General features: G+C 41.1%; 1 protein-coding gene across 2 annotated transcripts in view; it reads right to left on the reverse strand.

Annotated features, from left to right (window-relative positions):
* Positions 1-16526, reverse strand: part of LOC140204948 (protein phosphatase 1 regulatory subunit 12C-like) — an 83076-nt gene that overhangs the window by 28379 nt on the left and 38171 nt on the right. Inside the window, exons 10-13 of one of the 2 annotated variants that reach the window (XM_072271941.1) lie at positions 13756-13932; positions 7642-7739; positions 4903-5019; positions 113-203 (exon numbers count right to left, since the gene is read on the reverse strand). In XM_072271941.1, coding sequence (XP_072128042.1) covers positions 113-203; positions 4903-5019; positions 7642-7739; positions 13756-13932 — 483 coding nt within the window. The remainder of the gene's footprint in view (positions 1-112; positions 204-4902; positions 5020-7641; positions 7740-13755; positions 13933-16526) is intronic. The other variant, XM_072271942.1, reaches the window with a different exon arrangement.

Consider the following 16526-nt stretch of genomic DNA (forward strand, 5'->3'; position numbering starts at 1 on the left):
GTGTCCTGAATGGAGTAACTGTGTACAAGCAACTATAACTTAGCAATAAAGATACATGGTCATATTTGAGGCAATTAAACAACCTATCTTGTCAAGACAAGTTAACACCGACCTGCGTTGAACGCCTGGACTGTCGAGCGTGCCGTGATCGTGCCTTTCTTTGGGATTCCGATTCATCGTCACGTACAGGGGTAAGATACAATCTACAGAAAGTGAGGCGAAGGATTTAATAAATCGGTATACCTTGAGGAAAAGAAACAATAGTTTCACAGTTCAAGGTCATGAAGGAACGTCTGCAGGTAAAAGAGGGAACATTGTACATGTACAAGTACACTGGCCCATCCTGCATTGGCAAGATAGGCAATGATTTATAAAATCACCTTCACTGGGAATAGCTTCCATGAGGAGGCTAGTATACAGAATAATTCCTCCCTCACCCCATTTTACTAAACCATCTGCTATGTAACTCAACTCGATTAACAATGACTAGAAGGTTTAGTTACATTTTATGAAACATTTTATCCAGAGGAGGTTCATGAGAAGTTGTCCTTCAAGCCACACACAATCCTGAATTGGAAATAAATCACCGACCATCGCTGGAACATTCCATCGCTCACAGCACAGTGGCTGTACTTACACCTCAAGGATTGCAGTGGTTCAAGGCGACAGCTTACCACCACCTTCTCAATGGCAACTAGTGAAGGGTAATTAAATGCTGGCTCAGGCTGCAAAGCCCACACCCATTGTAAGAATGCATAAAAGAAATCCAGGAATAAGGATGTTGCAATGATAATGTGATCACCGATGAGGGAGAAATAATCATTCTTAGATCAGGTGGTTATCAACGTGGGCCATGTGGCCTCACAAGGGACCATGCTGGATTTCACAGGGGCCACAATTAAAAACAAAGAAACTGGGGGCCACCAGTTTCTGAATGGGCCACAATAAGTTTACTATTTTAATGAAAAATTACTAAAATAGAAAAATAAAAAAATTAATATATGTAATTTAATTGGAACCGTAAAAGAAATGAATGGGAAAATATGCTAGATGATGCAAGAGTGTCCGTGTGTCCGTGTGTGTGTGCGTGTCACCATGCTGCTTCACCATGCACAACTCACCATTCACACCCTGCAGGGAGTCCCGCTGAGCCCCGCTCCACATCCACCACCAAATCACAGACTGCAGCAAGGCTAATCAGCGAGTATGCAGCAGGAGGCCGCTTCTGTTTGCCTTCCACTAACCCACGTGTGTTATAGTACTTCTAAGTCGTGACATGAAGGCTGCAGTTATTGCAGTGGGGTCATTTGCACGAAACAGCTAAACTACAGAGACAAGAATAATGTACATGAAGTCTACCACTGCATCACTATCTTCCATTACCACTACAACTTCCGTTAAATCCTCCATACTTCCCATATTTTGAAAGGAAGTTAAATTCACTTTTCTTGGTGAGTACATGCTCTTAATTGCCACACAGAATTTTTAAATATATAATCGCATTTACAAATATTAAATTATTTAAAAAATACTGCCTAAAAAGCTAGTTTTATTTTCAGGTCGCCCTGCTATGAAGAGGAAAGGCCTGCTGCTGGGCCCGGATAGAGTTACCCAGGTTTTCTGCATTTTGGATGTGGACTTGGACTACAGGCATTTTTTTCAGTCTTATAGTTTTTTTATATTCTGTGCTTTTCACCCAATTTTTCTTTCTTTTGTTTTGTGTGTCGGGGAGGGAGATTTGGGGGTTGACGTGCCTGCTCCATTTTTGTGCGGGGAGCAGCAGGGATTTGGGAGTTGATGATTGTGCCACAGTTTTTTTTTCTTTCTTGGTTTGTGGCTATCAGAAGAATTTCAGAGTTCTATACTTTGATAATAAAATGAACCTTTGAACCTTTATTTTAAACTTTAATAACTAACGGCAACTATGGAGAGTGGGGCCATAGAGGTAAATGAAAGTCACAAGTGGGCCATAAGCGGAAAAAAGGTTGAGAACCACGGCCCTAGATGATACCATTCTCTCAGTCACTGAGGTTAATTAGAGAGTGTCACCCCAGCAACCTTCCCAATCCAAAAAGCTTCTGGTCAAACACCCTCCCAGCTCCACCAAGCAGCTCCTAATCACCAAAATACTAGTCGGGTTATTTTCACTGGCTTCCTTTCACATTCAAGTTTAGGCATCAACAGAATGATAATGTCTATATGCAAAAATATTTGCATAAGTATTTTGAGCAGGCAGAAACATAGGTCATCAACAGTTAAACTACTTTCTAGGCATTGATAGTGAAACAAGTAGCCAATGTGGAACCACCAGGTTCAAGAACAGTTACCAGCCAACAACCATCAGGCACTTGAATAAAAGGGGACAACAACTACACTCACTTACCCATCCACTGCGATGTTCCCACAACCAATTATCTTACTTTAAAGACTTAATATCTTATTTCATGTTCTTGTTATTTATTGCTATTTATTTATATTTGCACTTGCACAGTTTGCTGTCTCCTGCACTCTGGTTGATCTTTCATTGATCCTGTTATAGTTACTATTCTATAGATTTGCAAATTATGCTTGCAGGAAAATGAATCTCAGGGTTGTATTTGGTGACATGCATGTACTCTGATAATAAAATTTACTTTGAACTTTTATGCAATTATGTCATCTTTCAATTATCTTAATTAATAGAAATCTTTCAATGTCAGATTTAAAATGAACAAGATTCAATCAATCTCAGTTAAAAAGAAATAATTCCGGAAAATCATTGAGCAAAAGCATGAACCTTTCTTTCATTATGAGAGGGGATTTCTATCCTGGGCACAACTGTTCTCAACATTGAGGAGATCTTCAAGAGGTGATGCCTCAAGAAGGTAGAATCCATCACTAAGGACCCTCACTATCTGGGACCTGCCTTCTTTGGGGAGGAGGTACAGGAGCCTGAAGACCCATTCTCCATGATTCAGAAATAGCCCCCTCTCCCTTTGATCAGATTTCTGAACCCATGAACCACCACCTTGTTATTTGGTTTTTTTACACTATTTATTTTTGTAACTTATAGCAATTTTTGTCTTGTCCTGTACTGTTGCTGCAGAACAACACATTTCACGATACATTAATGACAATAAACTTTATTCTGATCGTGCCAAAAATAATGTGCCTGGGTTCCATATTTCAAAGTGATGCTGAGCCCTCCTCAAGATCGATACATCTCTTGAGTGGGCTGGTCAGCCATGATCACACGTAATGGTGGGACAGACTGAACTGGTCACGCTTGCTCCCATTTTCTGTTACTCCATATTCAGTATTCCAGCCAGATCATTGAATAGCTGTTCTCTGGGATACCTTTCCATAACAAAGGCAGCATTCCACATGACGTATTGATAATTTTCTGCACCACTGTTGACACTTCAATCATCTCTGAACACAGACAAACCTTTCACAATAATAAAATGCTAAAGAACTGTCCATTTTAGGATACTCTTTCCATAAAGAAACTTTAGGAACTCAGAATTTCTTAACTACACAAGCAGATACCATTGTACCCACATTTTCTGATAATTTGTACGACACTTAGAACCCACAATCACTCAATGCATACACACTTTTTGACCCAAGGAAACTGCTCCAACATATAACTATAAACAAAAGAAAAGCACAGAATTGCTAGTAGAGAACAACACAATTTCATATGTGCAGTTTTACAGAAATCTTTTCAGATACACACAATCTTAACCTTTCCCACTAACTCTCCATCCTAGTCAGAGCTGTCCTCACTCATCAAAACTGAAGTTCAGTGCCTTTCTCACATGAATCTCACCCCCCGCCCCCACCCACCCTCAGCAACACATATAACTGCAATTGCACATGGTCTGGGTGAGAATGGATCAACAGTATTTTATACAGTTTACATTTCCTTAATTTAAAACAAGATACTTGCCATAGTTTCATCAGTGTGGGGGCAAGGATATTGTTAGTTTGCCATACAAGGAGAGATGGAGTGAACTAGTTCTGCAAATTCTCTGGAGTTAGGTCATCTTGACACTTGCAACATTCTCCCAGGGCTCAGCCTGGTAGATACAGAGAGGATGCTTCCCAGTCTGAAGACCAAAAGTCAAAGTACGAGTACAAGAGGTAGACTATTTCAGATTCAGGCCAAGAGAAATTGTTTCATTTAGAGCAGGGGTGGCCAACCTTTTACATTCCATGCGTCAATTTTTTCACGCATGAGTTCTATATTAACACATTTTTACAAGACTTGAATGGGGGTACAAGAGTTGTATGGCGCATCTAAACTCGTGAGTGAAAAAATTGACGCATGGAATGTAAAAGGTTGGCCACCCCTGATTTAGAGAATTGAGTGTCGAGATTTTCTCTAGGGGGAAGCAAGGTTCTTGCTTGCTTCCCTTACTTACAGTAAAGTGAGTTGGTTACAGTTAGAGTTAGTTACCTGTTGCAGTGTTTTGACTATTATCTTTCTTAAGAAACTCTAATAAAATAGCTGTAACCAAAAGATTTGAGCCTCATTCTTGACTTCTAAAGAACTTCCTGGGCAACCTCACCTCCAGATGCTCTTCATCCTTATGTCCATATAACTTTAGAAGTCAATCACTGGAATATTCTGTAGTCATTTTACAATTCTCTTGCACCTTGACACTACCCGCTGGTCAGCTGTCCCCTCTTCCTCTGTCATACACCTTGTTATTTTGTTTTTTCCTCTCTCTACCAAACACCCAGCTACAGCTCCGATTTGTGCTTGGTGAAAAGCTGCAAACCTTGATAGCTCAGTTCCAAAGGCCAATCTCAACGCTCTTGATTTCCATGCACGTTACCTGATCGGTGCTTCTGGGGAACAGTTTTCACATTTTTGATCCATGTGTTCTTGGCAGCTGGTGCTATAGTGATTCTTACCTGCGCCTCTCTTTAAAGTCTATACTGCTTGTTGGAACAGTGGTTTCCCCTTGTTGAGTGACAGGCAAATCCTTTGGAATCTGAGAGCTTGGTTCTTTACCCTGCTGGTACGTAGAGCTGGAAGTAAACAATTAAACTTCTTCCTTAGGAGTTTGCGAAGATTCAGCATGACATCTAAAACTCTGACAAATTTCTACAGATGTGTAGTGGAGAGTATATTGGCTGGCTGCATCAAGGCCCGGTATGGAAACACTAATGCCCTTGAATGGAGTATTGTACAAGAAGTACTGGATGGCCCAGTCCATCATGGATAAAGCCCTCCCCAACATTGAGCATATCCACACGGATCATTGTTGCAGGAAAGTGGCATCCATCATCAAAGACCCCCACCATCCAGGTCATGTTCTCTTCTCACTGTTGCCACCAGGAAGAAGGTACAGGAGCCTCAAGACTCACACCACCAGATTCAGGAACAGTTATTACCCCTCAATCATCAGGCTCTCGAACCAGAGAGGATAACTTCACACGACTTCACCTACCCCGTCACTGGAATGTTCCCACAACTTATGGACTCACTTTCAAGGACTCATTATCTCAAGTTCTTCATACTTATTGCTTATTTATTTATTTTTCTTGCTTTTAGTATTTGCACAGTTTGTTGTCTTTTGCACACTGGTTCTCCACTTTGTTGGTGCGGTCTTTCATTGATTCTATTATGGTTAATGGATTTATTGAGCATGCCCGCAAGAAAATGAATCTCACGGTTGTACAGTACATGGTGACACATATGCACTTCCTTAATAAATTTACTTTGAACTTTGAAATGTTTCAGAAAATAGGTGCACTTGTCATAAATGCAGTGAAACATTCTCGAATCTACCAACAGGCAAGGCAGCATCTGCAGAGAGTGAAATAGGGTAATGCTTCTAGTAAATGATTTTTCATCTAAACTTTGGAAAAGTTAGGAATCATGAATGTTTAACACTGTGAAAAGCAAGGGAAAAGGATGGAGAAAACACGAGGGAATGCCAAATGATTTACAAGGATTCTGCCAAGACTTGAAGGACCACGTTACAGCGAGGGGTTAGACAGGCTGGGTCTTTATGCCCTGTAACATAGGATAACTTCACTCGCCTCAACAATGAACTGATTCCAGAACCTACGGACTCACTTTCAAGGACTCTACAACTCATGTTCTTAGTATTATTTATTTTTTTATTATTATCATTTGATTTTTATTTACACAGTTTGTCTTCTTTTGCATATTGGTTGTTTGCCAGTCTTTGTGTCTAGTTTTTCACTGATTCTATTGTATGTTTGTTCTACTGTGAATGCCTGCAAGATCATGAATCTCAGGGTGACATAAACACACTTTGATAATGAATTTATTTTGAACTTTGACTTGACTGAAGGGCGATCACATGGAGGTCATTTTCAGATCGAATGCTACAACACACATCTGTGGATAAGTGTTTTCTTCACTCAACCTTCAATACTAAAAGTTAGTTATTAGGGAGAGTTTACTAAATTTACTAAAAAGTTAGGAAAAATCTCTGCTTACAGTGGTGAGGTTAAGAGTTGGGAGCGAAAAACAAGAGATGCACAGAAGGGGAAGTGTATGCTAACAGAGTGAGAAGAGAAGGGGCAGGATGAAGATGGCACCAGTAGATAATGAGGTTTAATATTTTAACAAAAGAGATGAAAAAAATCTAAAACTGCAGTGAAAGGGAAGCCAGATCAACATTAGAGGAATATGCTGATAGGATGGGAGTGAAATGAAGTGAAGGGAAGTTCGTGTGGCAGATGAACAATAACACAAGACTTAAGTCACAGAGCACTACAGCACAGAAACAGGCCCTTCAGCCCTTCTAGTCCATACCAAACTGTTCTGCCTAGTCCCATCAACCTGCACCTGGACCATAGTCTTCCATGCCCCTCCCATCCATGTATCTATCCAAACTTCTCTTAAAAGTTGCAAACAAGTCCATATCCACGATTTCTGCTGGCAGCTCATCCCACACTTGCTCTGAGGAAAGAAGATCCCCCTCATGTTCTCCTTAAAGATTTCAATTTTCATCCTTAACCTATAACCTCTAGTTCTAGGATCGCCCAATCTCAGTGGAAGATCCCTGTTTACATTTACCCTATTTATACCCCTAATAATTTTGTACATCTCTTATCAAATCTCCCCTCATTCTCCTTCACTGCAGGGAATAAAGTCCTATCTATTCAACTAATCCCTATAACTCAGCTCCTCAAGCCCTGGCAAAATGCTTGTAAATTTTCTCTGTGCCCTTTCAATCTTACTGATACCTTTCTTGTAGGTAGGTGACCAGAATTGCACACAAAGGCCTCACTAACATCTTATACAACTTCAACATAACATCTCAACTCTTGTATTTAAGTTCAAGCTCAATTGTCATTCAACAATATACATGTAAACAACTAAACAATAAAGGGTTCTTACAGGGCCAAAGTGCAAAACACAGCACACTCAGTCACACACAACACATAGCAATGATAGCACAATACTCAATACATTGATTTACGATTGGCCAAAGAGCCTACTTAAGCATTGAAAGGACTGGATGACAGAACTTTAACACCATGAGATCTGCCCACCTTACAGAGTCCAAATTGAAACCTACACCTGGTTGTGCTCCAGAACCTCTTCTTGAATAGCTATCTGGAACATTACATTATAGGAAACTAACTAATTTGGTTCCGGTCCCGACTCACCTTACTGAGCGTTCAACGCCGGTCTCGGGCACACTCAATGACCTTCCAATTGGAGTTGGAGGCACTCTAGCCAGTCGGGCTTCTGGCACCTCTTTGCCCTGTGAATTGGAATTAAAAATGTCAGATCATTTGAAACTCACGCTTTGTAACAGATGTTGGTATTGGGCAGACTGCAGCTGAGATACGGTGAGCAGTTTTGGGCCCCTTATCTAAGAAAGGTTGTGCTGGCACTTGAGGGTCCAGCAGAGGCTCATGACAATGATTCCAGCATGAGGAGTGTCTGATGATTCTGCTGGGACCATACTTGCTGGAGTTTAGAAGAATGAAGGGGAGGGGAGGATCTCATTAAGAATTTGAACCTGGATCGCTGTAACAGTGTTATGTTAACTATTATGCTTCTGTACCACCCACGTTGTCCAAAAAGAGATCTTTTAACAGACCAATTATATTTTGCATTTAGAAATGCTTGTAGAGGTACAAGGGAAACCTAAACACTTTATGATGCTGTAACACCCCAATAGTCAGGAGTATCTTTAAAAGATAAAGTAGGTGCTCTGCTGTACTGTGCTTTAGTGGCACAGTCTGACTTCAGGGTGGGATTTGCTTGCGATGCCTTACTCCCTCCCAGATCTGCCTGCAATCTGCAACCCCAGCTTCCACAGAAAACCATGTAGTATTACAGCACTAGAGCAAGGTGTTGGAACAATCTGATGCTTACTCCTCACAAAACGTGCTTCACACCTCACCAACAGATTATAGCCAGCAGCTATTTCTCATTAGGAGTTTGACAGATTTGCTATGTCACTTAAGAAATTTGCTAGGGTTACCAAGGAGAGCACTCTGACTGATTTCATCACCGTCTGGTATGGAGGTTCCAAATACACAGGAAGCAAAGGCAGCAACCGTCATGAAGGATCCTCACAACTCAGGACATGTCCTCTTCATTGCTACCACCAGAGAGGAATGTACAGGAGCTGCAGGCACACGTTTAACAGCTTCTTCCCCTTGGTTATCAGATTCCAGAATGGACAATGAACCAATGAACACTACCTCACTATTTTTGCACTATGTATTTTATATATGTAGATAGATTTCTTATTGTAATATATAGCATATTTTGTGTCTTGCACTGTACTGCTCATGTTCAAAGTTAATTTACATATATTTTGACGGCAAGATGACGCCAGCAATGTCCTGCTGAAGTTCACAAAACAACTTCTCCTTTTAAATATACTTCTAACATTAATCTTTGTGTGACTGGAACTGCAATTTACGTTTTGATGTGTTTTTGGTCTGACTGAGCAACCTGGTGTTTTTAGTATCTCAGAGGGAATTTAGTGTGGTTGAGAATGGAATATGTGGCCCAATGGTGGAGCGTGAACCCATGACTGGCCCCATTACTCGCTGATTAAGGCGTTCAGCAAGACTGATATCAATGAGGATGAGAATGGAAGGCGAGCATGTGTTCAGTGCTGCCTGCCTGTGTTTGACTGGTCTCCCTCTCCCTCCCTGATGCCGGAGGGTGGCGCAGGAGTCTTGGGTCTTGGGCAAGGTTTGATCAGCGCAGTTTGTGGATTGGACTATTTTTCAGAGGACTCTGCAGCTCATACTACAAGTGTTTCTGATTACTTCTTTTGAAATTGCTATTCTGCATGATTTTGATCGGGGCAGAGTGGCTCTGCAGCCTGCAGTTAACGAACTACACATTGCTAAATTGAACTGAAATGAACATTCTTAGACAGCTTCAAGGACTCTGCCGTTTGATCTTTAATATCCTGTGCATTATTCACTTGTTATTTTTGCCATTTGGGCGATTTGTTCTTTTTTTATATATAGTGCTGGGTGTTTGATATTTTCTTTGAGTGGGCTCCATGGTGTTTTTTTGTTCATGGCTGTCTGTGGGAAGATAAATCTCAGGGTTGCATACTGCATACATACCTTGATAATAAATGCACTTTGAATCTTTGAGTAGTCACCTTATACAACCCTGAGATTCATTTTCTTGTGGGCATACTCAATAAATCTATAACAGAATAACCCACCACAAAAAAAAACAAATTTCACATACATGTTAATGGTAATAAACCTGATTCTGAGCAGACCTTTTTAGATCTGCTCATCTAATATAATATCCTCTTAATGGGATTACCCTTTCATTCAGCTTAATTTTTTTCCCATCAACATTATCTTTGTTACATTTCTTTCAAATGCTTTGCTGCATTTCTCAGTACATGGAAACCAGTCAGACAGCGCCATAAACACATCTCTCAGCAGCTTTTTTCATGTTTGTTCAGCTACCGAACAAACACTTTGATATAACCATGATATGCAGTTATAGTCTGTCCAAAGTACCAAAGCCACACCTACAGAATGTGAAATAACCTGAAGTCTGTTATCTGAACAGCCTGCTTCCTCTTTCTTGATTGACTGATGGCCTGCAGCCCAGTCTCCCGCCCACTTCCTCCCTTTCTCTCGGATTTACCAACACCTAAAGCAAGGCCATAATCAGATTGCAAAACTCACTGTCCAACAGTCCAATTCTGAGGGGAAAGAAAGACATTGACTGTTTAGTGGGTGGTTCCTTTTCAAACAATACAGCTCTCTCATGCACTGGGAATCTTACCATTGTAAGCCGGTTTTCACATCATTTTTACAGCAGTTTCAAACATTTATAACCCCACACACTGATCCTGAGGTACAACCTTAATCTTCCATTGTCTCGTAACAACACAAATGACACATAGCAGGCAGCACAGTTGTGTAATTGCTTTACAGCACTAGCGATAACCGATGGGTTGAATTCTCGCCACTGTATGTAAGGATCTTGGACGTTCTCCCCATGACTGTGTGCGTTTCCTCTGGGTGCTCTGGTTCGCTCCCACATTCCAAAGATGTTAGGGTAAATTGTGGGCATGCTACGATGGTGCAAGAGGCATGGTGACACTTGCAGGCTGTCTCAACACATCCTCATAACTGTCATTGTTGGTCATTGACACAAACGATGCATTTTACTGTACAATACTGTGCAAGGGTCTTAAGACACATACATATATAGCTAGGGTGCAAAGTCTTTTGCACAGTACTGTATATTGGTTAAAATAGGAAGGTGATTGAGAAACAAAAATAAGAGTACTTAGCTTTGTATTAGCTCAGTAGTATTAAGCGTTATTTGGTAACTGGAAAGACATACTGTGCAAATTCCCACCGCTGTCTGTAAGGAGTTTGTACATTCTGCCCGTGAACACATGGGTTTCCTCCAGCTGCTCTGGTTTCCTCCCACAGTCCAAAGAGGTACCAGTCGGTAGGTTAATTGCTGATTGTAAATTGTCCCATAGGCTAGGATTAAATTGGGGGATTGTCGGCCAGATGACTCGAAGGGCTGGAAGGGCCTAATGGAGGCATGCCACTTTAAAAAGAGATACACATGGTATTATGCAAGAATCTTAGGCACCCTAGTTCTACATATGTGCCTAAGATTTTTGCACAGTACTGTATATTTCAATGTACATGTAACAAATAAAGCTAACTTTTACTCTCTTTTTAAAGTGGCATGCCTCCATTTTCCCTCACTCATGAAACGACACTGCCTTTCCCACTTTTGTAGTGCTCCACATCATTTAAGATCAATGCAGATTGAATCATACAAAAGTGGGATACTACATGAACTATCCCCATATATCTGCAAGTATTTTGAGAATTTCCATTGGGCAGTCAGCATAGTGACTCAGCTGGGAGAGCCAATGTGTTACTGTGAGAGTGACCCAGGCTCAGTCCTGACCTCAGATGTTGTGTCAAGTTTCCATATTCTCCCTGTAGTATGGGGGTTTCTTCCCACATCTCCAAGAGGTATAAAATAGTAGGATGGTAGGCTCACTGACTGCTAAATTGTCCCTCGTGTATTGATGAGAGCTGGAACTTGGGCTGATGGGAATGTAAATAGAATAAAATAAAAACTGGATCACAGCTGAAAAAGGATCTAGTGCTTTCCTGGTGTATATGACGAATGAACACTTCTCGGGCTTCCAGCCAGATACAATTATCGATTATAACTGACCTTTCGATAACAAACCCTGCCATCTGCTTCAGCGAAGATGCTGGGGCATGTCTCGTCTGTGGTATTTATACCACCGTAGTCCATCCCCCGATTGGATAGTCCTCAATCAGGTTTTCCATTCTCCCACCTCGTTTACAATCTAATTCCAGTTCTTACTTAGAGCGAGATCTTCATCTTTGTTAAAGTTCTTTTCCTCTAGTTTTATTTCAATGGCTTTCTTCACCAAGCGGTCCCAAAAGTCATTGGAATTTGATTGTAAACAAGGTGGGAGAGTGGAAACCTAATAGGATGAGGATTAACCAATCAGGAGGGATGGACCACGGGAGTATAAATACCACCAGACTAGACATGCTGAGGCATTTTCCCCGATGAAGATGGCAGAGTTTATCATCGAAACTTCAGTTATAATTGGTACTTGTACCTGGCTGGAAGCCCGAGAAGACTTTATTCAGGATCATAGTTGTTTGATGGTCAGCACAGACTCAGTGGACTGAAGGACCTGTTTCAATGTTGTATCTCTCCTCAACTCCAAAGCAAAAAAGCTCCTGCTGTTGACCAGAACATCACTGGCAAATCCACATTACTCTAGCTGCCACAGCTCAGCTGACATTTCAGTGGAGATCTTGGGGAGTGCTGCAGTGTCAAAGCTGCCAACTTTCAGATGGGATGTCAAATGGAGACAGGTATTCAGGTGAATCATTGCTGGTTATGAGCACTAACAATAGAATACATATCCTAGGCTCACCACTGGCATCGTAGTGCATTTGTAAGAGGGTCACTGGCTTGTTAAGTGCAGACACACACAGAGATAGATCCGGTGCCTAAGACTTTTGCACAGTACTGTATTTGTCAACATGGAGCGGACAGTGTGTTTGCAAATCTGACAGAAACAAAGGATGTTGAGAATGGCGAAGGTGGAGTGCTGTGGGAGGGATGTGTGACAGGTAGCAGAGAAGGAGTGCCAGGGGTGGGTGGTGGCGCAGAAACACTCCCCAGCCCTGAGACACCAAAATCCATATACATCAGAATCAGGTTCATCATCACTCACGTATGTCATGAAATTTGTATTTTTTTTGCAGCAGCAGTACAATGCAATACATAAACTTACTACAGTACTGTGCAAAAGGCTTAGGCATTCTAGCTATATATATATATATATATATATATATATATATATATATATATATGTGCCTTTCACATTACTGTATTAGAGCTGTTTTGGCCAGATGTGCTGCCTGGACAACCCTCTAGTCCCTAGTGATCAAAATTCTTGAGTTTCTCAAGGAATCAAGCCCTTCTATACAACAGCAAACATTCAAGGGAGGGCGTTTCCCTGAATCATCGGCCGGTTCAGTGACGTTTGATAGCTCAGAAATCCTAATGGGTGGACATCTGGCACATTTTATTAGCCTTGCATGTGAACTAGGGCCAGCATTAACATCATCTGGGGTCAGGGCTGTAGGTAGGTTTATAGTCCTTTCAATTCACTGACCTTCAGCTTCTCACTCCCTTTAAACTCAGTTGGATCACTGGAAAAATTATGTATCATGTTCTAATAAAGTGAAATAAACACACCTAAATAGTAATACTCAACAGTATGGAAAATCTGATGTCTTGTGCCAAAATCTCAGGAATATCGGATTTGTGGAGCTCCCTGTGGATACACCTTCCAAACAGTGATGAAAAATATTCATCTTTAATTCTCCACATTCTAGAATACTTTTACAGAAATGCGGAGCCAAATCTTTGCTGTATTAATATCATCAGTCAGTTCAAGACAGAATTACATGGTCAATTAGATGTTTATACACATCTGTAAAGCACAATTACAAAGAAAATCCATTCAGGGTTGGGGTTGGGGTTGATGAACTTCCTTCGATACTTCAGATAACACTAATGGAATGTTGGGATAGAGATCAGTTCAATTACCTGTAAACAATCAATCAATCCTCTTGCTAAATAGGTCTGGTCACACTAAGATCATTCTCATAAAGTGACAGCGTTTCTGAAGGGGGGCAGGGGTTCCCACAAATCAGAACTAATGCACAAAATTAACTAACCTTCTTATCTGAACCTAGCCGTGGAGTGGAAACAGAGCGCTTGATACTGGTCAACAAAGTCTTTTCAGAGATGATCTCTGCATCCTGTAACGTGGCGTAACTACTTGTTTTCCGAAGATCTGTGTACCTAGGAGGGGCTTCTTGTTTGACAGCTGGCTTTGTAGATGGATCAGTATACTGCAGAGGACAAAGGAGAGAACATAAAGCATTCAACTACATCTTTAGTAACTTTCTCAATGTACTGCTTGGAGAGTAGATAATGCACAAATGATAATATGGGGAGCTTACAAATGCAGTGAAATCCACACAGTTGTATTTGTGTTAGCTATATAGAATATAGAAATTTACAGCACATTACAGGGCCTTTGTCCCACAGTGTTATGCCAACCATGTAACCTATTCTAGAGATTGCCTAGAATTTCCATAGTGCATTGCCCTTTATTTTTCCATGTACCATGTGCTCTTAAAAGACCCTCAGTATGGCACTGAGGTATTTTCTCAGCCAGAAGAAAAGGTACAAGGATTAGTAGTCAGCCATTTAAAAGGAGGAGGAATTTCATACTCATATTTCAAGGAATATTGTGAATCTTTGAAATTCTCTATCACATGATTATGAATGCCTGTTGACCGAGAATGTTCAGGGATCAGTATGTTACTTGTGGATATGAAAGTGGTGCAGGAATGCTGAAACACAAGCTCACATAAGTCTGGATCAGAGACTGTAAGCTTCACCCCAGCTCAGGCAAACAGCATCGCTGGATCTTCTGCATTCACCTGAAGGGGCAGGTAAGGCTTTAATTCACTGTCTCATCTAAGAGGATGTAAACCAACACTTTTCATGCCTTCATTGCCTTTGAATTGTACTTTGCAATTAATCACATTGGTGGGGATCAGAGATCACACTGCCCAAACCAGGCAATGATGAGATTCCTTTCTGTAGATATTTGTGACACCACACATAATCTCACTATTGATAACCATTTTCCAGTTTGAGATTTGGTGAATTAGTTAACTGAAATGCTTCATTTGGCAATGGTAGGTAATTACGATAATAGAACATAGAACAATATAGTACAGGCCAAGATGTTAAACACCTATGTACACCACCTCCACAAAATTAATGTTAAATAAAGACTTCGCACACTCAAATCTCATATAGTGAGGTAATAAACTGTGTTCAGACAATTGCAGTCAAACACTTTCCTACAAATGAAAATTAGGTTCAATGGGATTCCTCTATGTCAACACAATGGAAACCAAAGGTGACAACTGAATACTTAACAAGTGCTGTGTGTGAAACCATGCTCTGAACCAGCACAGTTGCCAACTCTAAGTTACAGGGCTAAAAATAACCACGCCAGCAAGGCAGTGTTACTTTGCAAAACACTTTCATATCTAAGTTAGTTTCATGCAACATAGGAGTCAGCCTGCAGCCACCTACTGCAACAACAGAAATTGTTCATGCTTTTCCAGCTGCCTACAATTCAGATGCTAATTGGCTTGGTTTGGAGATCAGAGCTGCCAACAACACTGGCACTTCCCACAACATTTCCTGCTCCTTGCATCTACTGTTAGGGAGTATTCTGGAGTAATGTGAATTTAGCAGATATTAATTCAAACAAGAACTAATCTTTAGTTTTCATTGTAAATTGCAAGCAGTAAACTGAAGTTAAAGGCCTACAGACTAAGGCTATGTCCACAATAGACCGGATAAATCCATAACCAAAGATTTTTCTCTTTGTTTTGACCCTCCATCCACACTGAAATGGCATTTTCCTCCCCCGAAAACGGAGCTTTTCTAAAGTGCTCTCCAGAGTGTGTAAATCTCAAAACGCCAGTTGGGTGGTGTAGTGTGTACGGGGTAACCGGTGCTTTTTAAAAACGCTGTCATGGCGTGCCAGAACAGATGGTGGCTGCAGCGCGGCACTTCATTGTTTTCTTGAACGCAACCTCCAACACCGTAACTCGTAGAAGCAGCTTGACTTCACCGTCTGTCCAAACGAAGAAGTCCGGTCTGCTTTTTCCAGCAGAAGTTTTCTTTGTATTCCTCGAAGACATTGTTGAAAACCTCCTTTCGCTGTTGGTGTACGTACTCCAGTTTTTGACCAATGGAAATAGCACAATGCCGCCGTGGAAACGGAAACAGTATACCGTTACTGCTTTGCTTGTTTGTTTTCTGTAGATGTGTCCTGTGCATGCCCAGTAGGAGATTCGCCCAAATACCCGTTTTAATGTGGACGGAGGTATTTTCAAAAACGCCTGGTGTGGACGCCTATTGTCTTTATGCGAAACCGATGTTTTCAAAATTATCCGGTCTAGTGTGGATGTAGCCCAAGAGATAGGGTTTGCAAAATGATGACCATATAGTACTTACATATGCATGAGTCAAATGTCAAGACACAATGGGTTTGTGTTGATTGGTCTGCATCTAACCATGGAACACAGACAAATGCTGGAGGAACTCCGCAGGCCAGGCAGCATCTAAGAAACTCTGAGTTCACCCAGCATTTTGTGAGAGTTGCTCGGATTTCTAGCATCTGCAGATTTTTTCTTGTTTGTGATCAAAGTAGGCAACGTGGTCTAAGTTATTTGCAACATGGGCTAAGTTATTTGCACCATTGTGACTTGAGCTCAAGCTGGCAGACCAGACTGACGTTACTTAGCATATCAAATATGGTCACAGGTATAGGAAATCTATAGTTTATTTGTGTACTCAGAGACAGTCCCGACAACATTAATTTTTTGTGCCTGGCTCTCTGTCTTCAGAAACG

The sequence above is a fragment of the Mobula birostris genome, chromosome 11 (genome assembly GCF_030028105.1).
Source record: "Mobula birostris isolate sMobBir1 chromosome 11, sMobBir1.hap1, whole genome shotgun sequence".
Classification (NCBI taxonomy): domain Eukaryota; kingdom Metazoa; phylum Chordata; class Chondrichthyes; order Myliobatiformes; family Myliobatidae; genus Mobula; species Mobula birostris.